The sequence below is a fragment of the Otolemur garnettii genome, unplaced genomic scaffold, assembly GCF_000181295.1.
Source record: "Otolemur garnettii isolate 467f Iridium unplaced genomic scaffold, OtoGar3 scaffold00023, whole genome shotgun sequence".
NCBI lineage: Eukaryota > Metazoa > Chordata > Mammalia > Primates > Galagidae > Otolemur > Otolemur garnettii.
In genome coordinates this window covers 9,044,999-9,053,595 of record NW_003852418.1, presented here as the reverse complement: position 1 = coordinate 9,053,595, position 8,597 = coordinate 9,044,999, and the positions used below count along the sequence as shown (strand labels likewise).

Genomic DNA, 8,597 nt, shown 5'->3' with positions numbered 1-8,597 from the left:
CGAACCCGCCACCTTAGGTGTATGTGGCTGGCGCCTTAGCCGGTTGAGCTATAGGCGCCGAGCCAGCTCCATAGATTCTATCACCTGGGGGTCTGGGAGCTACTGATCTTACACAGACACTTGCATTTATCCTAGGCCCCTGTGATCCAGTCTCTGCCAGGCAGCCAGAGGCAGCCTCTGATTTGTAAGTCACATCATGTTGCTCAGAACCCTTCAACAGCTTCTTGTCACCATTGGATATTATCCAGAGTCTTATGAGGGCCTGAAGGTCCCATGCTCCCATGGTCCACCCCAATCCTTCCTGCTCCCTCTGCTCTGTCTTGCTGACCTCCTCTCTGTTCCTGGAATCTGTCTCAGGGCCTTTGCACTGCTGTTCCTTCTATTGGGACACTATTCCTCAGATACCCACATGGCCCCCTCCCTTACCTCCCTCAGGTCTCTGCTCAAAACTCAGAAAATCTGGCTTGGTGCCTATATCTCAGTGGTTAGGGTGCCAGCCACATGCACTGAGGCTGGGGGTTTGAACCTGGCCAGGGTCTGCTAAACAACGATGACAACAACAACAAAAAAATAGCTGGGTGTTGTGGCAGGTGCCTGTAGTCCCAGCTACTGGGAGGCTGAGGCAAGAGAATTGCTTAAGCCCAAGAGTTTGAAGTTGTTGTGAGCTAAGATGTCATAGTACTCTACCAAGGGCGACATAGACTCTATCTCAAAAAAACCCCCAAGAAAACCAAAAAAAAAAAAAAAAAAAACCCTCAGAAAATCCTTCCTAGCTGGACCAAGTGAGATAATAGGCCCTGGGACAGCCTCCTCCTGACTCTCCTGATGTCCCTTTCAGAACACTTTATTTGACATTATACTACACATTCTGCTGTCTATGGTTGGCACCCCCAGCTGGAAGGTCAAAGCCAAGAGGGCAGAGTCTTGCTGTGTCCGTCCACTGCTGAAGCCACATCATTTTGACCAGGGCCTGGCAAATGCTAAGTTCTCTACACAAAGCGCTGGGTACAGCAGGACCCCTTCCTTATGGGCAGCCCTGCAGGCTCAGAGCAGAAAGGGATGGACTTGGGGCTGCCTACTCGCCTCTGCCTGGTTCCACTCAGAGGCCACTCTTGAGGGTGTGACAGGGACTGCCTTGTGTCAACATGACAGCATGTTTCCACTTGTGTGTGTTTTAACTTCTCCATCTGTGACATGGTTTCAATTCTGTTGAGGTGCCCTGCGGGCTCCTGGCACTGGGGACATTTTTGAAATAAATTTAGAAAACAAAAACAAACTGGCTTCCCTGAGTATCTCCAGCTGGTCATTAATATCCTCCTCTAAGAGGTGCAGCTTTAACTTTGAGGGCCAGAGAGAAACGGCGAGGGGGAAGATGGTGAAGAAGTGGGCATCACACACACCCATGTCTGGCAAAGCACCTGGCTTGCATGGTGGGCTCAACTGTGTCTGGCGTCCTCACACAGAGGAGCTTCAAGCTCATGCACCTGCCAGCTGATCTGGTGTCTCCACTGGGGTGTCCAAAGCCCTCTGTGCCCAAAGCAGAGGGGTGATCCCCAACTGCACACCTAGGCCTTCCCTGGGTTGCCCATCTGGGTGACTGGATCCACACCCTGGTCCACAGCCCCTGTCGCCTCTCTTTCCCCAGCCTCCCCAGCCAATCTACCTGTCCGTCCCCTTGGCTTCACCTTCCTCCTTACCATCTTCTCACCACCTGAAGCCAGCTCACGTCTGCTTTTGCCTGGGCATCTCTGTCTCCACTGATCTCCCTGCCTCCACTTTTCCACTGATCGCCTATTCTCCAGAGTAGTTTTTTTTTTTTTTTTTGAAACACAGTCTCACTTTGTTGCCCTTGGTAGAGTGCCATGGTGTCATAGCTCATCGCAACTTCAAACTCTTGGGCTCAAGGGATCTCCTTGCCTCAGCTTCCCACGCACGTAGCTGGGACTACAGGTGCCTGCCACAATGCCTGGGCTAGTTTTTTTCAGAGATGAGGTCTCGCTCTTGCTCAGGCTAGTCTGGAACTCCTGAGCTCAGGCAATCCACCTGCCTCGACCTCCTAGACTGCTGGGATTACAGGTGAGCCACTGCGCCTGGCCAGAGTAGTCTTTTTAACATACAAACTAGATCATCAGATTACATGGCTTTTCCTGCTTTATAACGCCAGCTCACCCCGGGGCTGTCTGCAGCACTTAGTATAAACTCTGATTCCCTTGGCGTCTTAGATCCATGCTCATCTATCTTGGCTGGCCCTGTATTTTTTTCCTCAGAGGACTTTTCTCTGATCACAGAATGCTTCACACCTGTTCTCACCTCAGGGCCTTTGCACTCGCTGTCCCACTCCCCAGATCTCCATCTGACTGGCTCCTTGTCATCGCTGAGCCCAAGCGTTACCTCCTCCAGGGGCCTTCCCTGATCCCCCCAGAATGCTGCCCCCATGACCCTCACCTCCATCACGTGCTCTCATCTCTGATTGACCTATTTGCTTCACATCCTTTTACTAACACGAACTCCCTTGTTTACAGATTTGTTTAGCTGATGACTGCTGGAGCCCTGGGCATGTAGGGTGAATGAGAAGGAGTGGCCCACGCTCTCCTGGAACTGACATTCTGTGGGGAAGACAGGCAAGAACTAAATCTACCCTGGATTTCTCAACTACAATGGCCAATAATTTACATTTTTGCTAAAGCAAGGTGGGTTTTGATATTTGCAATTAGCCAAGTGTTTGCTCCATTGGGCTCCACAGAGAAATACCGAATTAAATAGCTATGAGTTTTGTGTTTTGTTTCATATTTTTATTTTTATTTTTATTTTTTGGAGATAGAGTCTCACTATGTCACCCTCCTAGGTAGAGTGCCATGATGTCACAGCTCACAGCAACCTCCAATTCTTGGGCTTAAGCAATTCTCTTGCCTCAGCCTCCAGAGTAGCTGGGACTATAGGTGCCTGCCACAATGCCTGTTTTTTTTTGGTTGCAGTTGTCATTGTTTAGCAGGCCTGGGCTGGACTCGAACCTGCCAGCTTCGGTGTATGCGCCTGGCGCCTTACTCACTGAGCTACGGGTGCCTGTTTCATATTTTTAACTCGTAAGTTCTCTCTCTCTCTTTTCTCCTCTCATTTTCCCCAATCTATTGAGGTCACTAAAGAGTAAGACTGAATACTGCTTTTGAATAAAGAGACAGACCTGGGCCTTGATACTAGCGGCATTCTCTGTTACTCCAAAGCTCGCTCTTCCTCAAGTTTCTACCTGGACCTGCTTTTTGAAACAGATATTGGGGAGAGAATATCAACCCATTTTACTGATGAGAGGACTGAGGCCCAAGTGGCTTGTATAGATTGGATACAGATTGATCATTTCAGCAAAGATTTCCCTGCTGGAACTCTAGGGCTGCAAGCCATAAAGAAGAATCTGTATCCTTTCTTGATGATAAATATTAGCATTAGCAGTGCCAGGCGGTGCCTGTGGCTCAAAGGAGTAGGGCGCCCGCCCTATATGCCCGAGGTGGTGGGTTCAAACCTAGCCCTGGACAAAAAAACTGCAAAAGAAAAAAAAAAAGAAAGAAAAATTAGCAGTGCTCTCAGCCAGCCAGGATAGATGTGGAATCTGTAGCCTTTTCTTTTCATAGTTTAGTTCCCAGGAAGATTCTCCAAATTCCAGGAAAAAATATTCCTACTAGGATAAATAGAATTGTTCTTTCACATAGAGTTTTATTTTAGGTTGCCCTTATTTTTCTTTCTTTTTTCTTTTCCCCAGAGTCTCTCTTTGTAACTAGACTGAAGTGCAGTGGTCTGATCATAACTTACCGCAGCTGCCAACTCCCAGGCTCAAGGAGGTCTCCTGGCTTAGCCACCAAGTAGCTGGGACAACAGGCATGTGCCACCATCCTGGCTAATTTTTAATTTTTTTTTGTAGAGACAGGATTTTGCTATGTTACCTGGGCTGTTCTCAAACTCCTGGGCTCAAGCGGTCCTCCCTCCTCAGGCTCCCAAAGTGCTAGGATTACAGGTGTGAGTTACTATGTCTGGCCCACCCTTATTTTTCAATCTGTTGAACCAATAGGTGAACATAATTTACAGAGTCAGAGGATCTCCACACATTTCCTTTATTAACCCAAACTTTTCTTTACCTTAAAGAAAGTTTCTTACTCTTTCATTAGTGGGAAGTAACTCATTGTATTTCTCTTCTTGCTTTGGCTACCAGGTAGCTCATAGATTCACTCTGAACTTGATCACAGTAGTTAGCCTGAGCTTGGATTTTTTAAGTACAACTCCTTACTCATATTCATTACATAGCTTTTAATCCCTTTGCTTTTGCTTTAATAGTTCTATTTTTCAACATGTTTTCCATTTGAAGTCTTTCCCAAATCTTTCTGACATAGGTTGGATTTAAACAAATGAATTCAATTTATTTTCAAAGCTTCTTTCCCCCCTATTTTTTCCTATCTCCCTTGCGTCTTCCTTAGGGGCTCAGGAGCAGATAACTTTAAATAAGCATATTCCCTCTGCTCACTCTTACTCTCTCTCTTTGTTAAACATGCTTTCAGGGGAATGTAAATTGTTTTTAAAAGCTTCCATCCAGGCCCACTGCTAATTATTACTGACCCAAGAGGATCTGCGCTAATTTGCCTTAATAAACTTATTAAATAGCAAATTTCAGGAGGAAGAAACTACACCGCTTTTATTGGATTAGTAAAACTGCCAGTGGACATCCCCACTAGAACAGAGAGAAAAGCCCATTAATCACATAGGAAAGCCGGGGAGATAATCTGGCTAAGTGTGTTTCTAATAAACTGTTTAAACTGTTGCGGGCCATCGTTTGGGGCCTTAAATGCTAGCAAAAGTCTCAAGCCTCTAAAAGAAAAAGAAAGAGAGAGGAAAAAAAAAAAAAAGGAAGGAAAGAAAGGAAGGAAGACAGCATCCTTCTCCCCAAACGAGATGCAGGTGATTAAACACGGCAAATATTGAATGACACCGCAGCCACAAACCTCCAGGTCATTGAAGAACAGATGTGTGTCTGCGAGGTTGAAGATCATCTCTTCCATCATGAGGCCGATGCGCACAGACGTCGTGGTGTCCTGTTGGAGCAGGAGACGGTCACATGCAGTGCGGCTGAGTCACCCCAGCCTTCCCATCCCGTCCCACTGCCGAAAGGCACTTTTGGTCCTTCCCCACCTGAGAGGTTTGTGCACGGCCTTCAATGTGTGTGTGGAGGGCTAGTGTGATAATGCTGTACCGATTCTGGGATCTCACTGAGGTCTTTCACCATTTCTATTTACCCTCTCCAGTGTGGAAATCTCCCTGAAAACGCCTCTGGGATTGCAACTGTGCTCAGTGTCGCATGGATGCTTATTATGGAAACAGCTGTAATAAAGGAAGGCCTCTGGGAAGATGTGTTTCCAGGGGTTCCCGCCAACATGTTTTTTGTTTTTAGGGAGTTTTAGCAGTATCAACTATGGGTAAACTACTGGGAGACCTGGGGTGTTGTTTCTCTCTTTCCAATGATCTAGGGATATTCTTTTTTCTTTTTTTTTTTTGAGACAGAGCCTCAAGCTGTCCCCCTGGGTAGAGTGCTGTGGCATTACAGCTCACGGCAACCTCCAACTCCTGGGCTCAAGCAAGTCTCCTACCTCCGCCTCCCAAGAAGCTGGGACCACAGGCGCCCACCACAACGCCCGGCTATTTTTTTTGGTTGCAGCCGTCATTGTTGTTTTGGTGGGTCCAGGCTGGGGATTCAAACCCGCCACCTTAGGTGTACGTGGCTGGCGCCTTAGCCGGTTGAGCTATAGGCCCCGAGCTGATCTAGGGATATTCAAATGATCATTATTCCAATGATCATGTGGTATTTAAAAAATCACTGTTATCTAACCATTGAGGATTAATGATAAAAACACACAAACAACCACCACTGTGTTACATACATACCAGGAAAAACTAGGCAGCCACGACAAGAATCAAGTCATGCTAGAGCCGTGATATGAAACCATCATCAAGAGATGCAGGACTCTACTAGGTCTATCCCCAGATCATCAAAAATTATTTTACAACAGAGACATTTGCACCAGAATGTTTATTGCTGCCCAATTCATAATAGCCAAGACATGGAAACAGCCCAAGTGCCCACTGACCATGAATGGATTAATAAATTGTGGTATATGTACACCATGGAATACTATGCAGCCATAAAAAGATGGAGACGTCACATCTTTTATGTTTACCTGGATGGAGCTGGAACATATTCTTCTTAGTAAAGTATCTCAAGAATGGAAAGAAAAGTATCCAATGTACTCAATACTACTATGAAATCAATATATAACCACCTACACACTCATACGAATGGCAAAACATAACTATAGTCCAGAAAGTAGAAGGGAAGAGGAGAGAGAGTGGAGGGGAGGGGGGATATGGGAGGATGGAGGGTATTTGAGGGGACCTCACCTAATGTGCATGATGCAATAGTACATTTCAAAACTATTAAGAAATGAGTATGATTGTGATGGATGTGTTATTATAGTTCAATGTAAATATTTCACGTTGTATATCAAAGCAGTACCCTGAACCCCATAAATGCATCAGTGTACAAAGTTAGGATTTAATAAAAAAAAAGAGATGCAGGAATGAATAATGAAAGCAAGTTGCATCACAGCATAATGGATGAAACGTAGCTGGGCAATGCAAGTGTTCCCCCCTTTTCTTTTCTATGTATGCAGTGTGGAGACTGCATTGCAGTTCATCCATTTTGGGGGTCTCTCCCTAAAGTGCTTCTCCTTGTAGGAAGAGGATATACACCAGGGGGCAGGCAAACTATGGCCTTCAGGCCAAATCCGGCTTGCTGCTTCTTTTTGTGTGGCTTGTGGGTTAAGAAAGGATGTCTACATTTTTAATGGTGTCGTGTCTAGGGTTCCTTTTGTGCTATAAAGTCAGAGGTGGGTAGGTCAGAGAGCGCATGTCTGCCAAAGTCTAAACTATTTATATCCAGCCCCTGAGCCATATCCTTCCTGTTGAACTCAGGTGCATTGATGCAACTTGTTTTGGCCAATGAAGTGCACAGAAGTTATGTTTCACTCTGGTCAGAAGCTTTTCAAGGCAGTGCATACTTCCCTAGGCATGATCTCTTTCCACTTTACCAGATAGTGCACATTTCTGGATCAAAGCTATTCTGTTACCCTGAGTTCTAGAGTAAGGATGATGTGGATCAGAACTGCAGTCGACCACATGGACATGCACCATAAATGAGAAGTAGATGAGATTTTGGAGATGCTTGTTACTGTCACGTACTCTCACCTATCCTAACTGATACACATGGGAAATGTATAGCAGAGTGGTTGTCAAGCCTGGCTGCACACTGTAAAGCAACGGAGAGCAATCCTGACACCCGGGTTGCTCCCCAGACCCATAAAATAAGATTTGCTGAGAGTGGGGGGTCCAGGTACCAGGAAGTTTAAAGTTCCCCAGGTGATTCTGAAGTGTAGTCAAGGTTAGGTAACACTAACACAGTGTTGGTAATACACCTCGCTAATATCTGTTAAGTGCTTTCTCTGTACACTTCACAAGTATTAGCTCATTTAATCTCCATTTTCTCATGGCTGTGGTTTGTCCCTGTGAAAACTCATGTTGAAATCGGATCCCCAATGTGGTTGTGTTGGGAAGTGATTGGGTCATGGGTGTAGATCCCTCTCGAATAGACAACTAACGCCCTCCCATGGGAGTAGTCCTCACTCTCTCAGGAATAGATTAGTTCCCATGAGGGTGGGTTGTTAAAAGAGTTTGGCTTCACCAGTCTTCCTTCCTCTCTCAGTGCGTGATCACCTTGCCCGTGCTCACTCCCCTTCCACTCTCCACCATGACGGGTGGCAGCCTGAGGCCCTTGCTAGGTGCAGCTGCCCCATCTTGAACTTCCCAGCTACCAGAATCCTAAGCCAAATACACCTTTTTTCTTTACAAATTATCCAGCCTCAGGTATTCCATTATAGAAACACTAACTGGACCAAGGCCCCCATTTTATAGATGAGAAAAACGCCAAGGTTAGGTAACTTGTTCAAGGCCACACAAGCTGACAAGTGCTGGGATCTGAACCCAGGTAATCCGATTCCAGACCGACACTGCTTCTGAAGAAGACTCAAAGGGGCAGAGCTGGGAGAGGAGAAAGGGGGGGCCTCGTGTCCCCATTCTGTACACTTGTTTTCCTCTTCGAAAAATTCACTGGGAAGCTGTAGTACTTCTATTATAAAAATAAATAATGAATGACATAAACCTTTCTTGACCCTAAAAAAAAAAAAAAATGCAGCTGGTGATCTCAGCTTCACACACACAAGTGTGAAGAATCAGGCTCAGGAACACAGCCATTAGGCCAAACACTTCATTAGAGACCTGAGAGCCAAAGCTTAGCACTCTGGGTCCTGGCTGAGAGTTGGCGGGGCAGGGTACTTGGTGAGAAAAGAAGAGCAAATGAGGAAACCAAACTTCTCAGGGCCTCGCAGGGAATGAGAGTGTGACCTGGGAAGAGGTTTTCAGGGCGGGGGTGTGTGTGTGTGTGTGTGTTTCCATGCATGACTCATGCCCAGAGCATTTCACCTCTACATAATGGCGCATTCCTCCTTGTC

General features: G+C 46.2%; 1 protein-coding gene across 2 annotated transcripts in view; it reads right to left on the bottom strand.

The window, feature by feature from the left end:
• EYA2 (EYA transcriptional coactivator and phosphatase 2) overlaps positions 1-8,597 on the bottom strand; it is a 258,220-nt gene that overhangs the window by 35,825 nt on the left and 213,798 nt on the right. For both annotated transcript variants that reach the window (XM_003787676.1, XM_012803838.1), the window contains exon 10: positions 4,983-5,072. In XM_003787676.1, the coding sequence (XP_003787724.1) occupies positions 4,983-5,072 (90 nt within the window). The remainder of the gene's footprint in view (positions 1-4,982; positions 5,073-8,597) is intronic.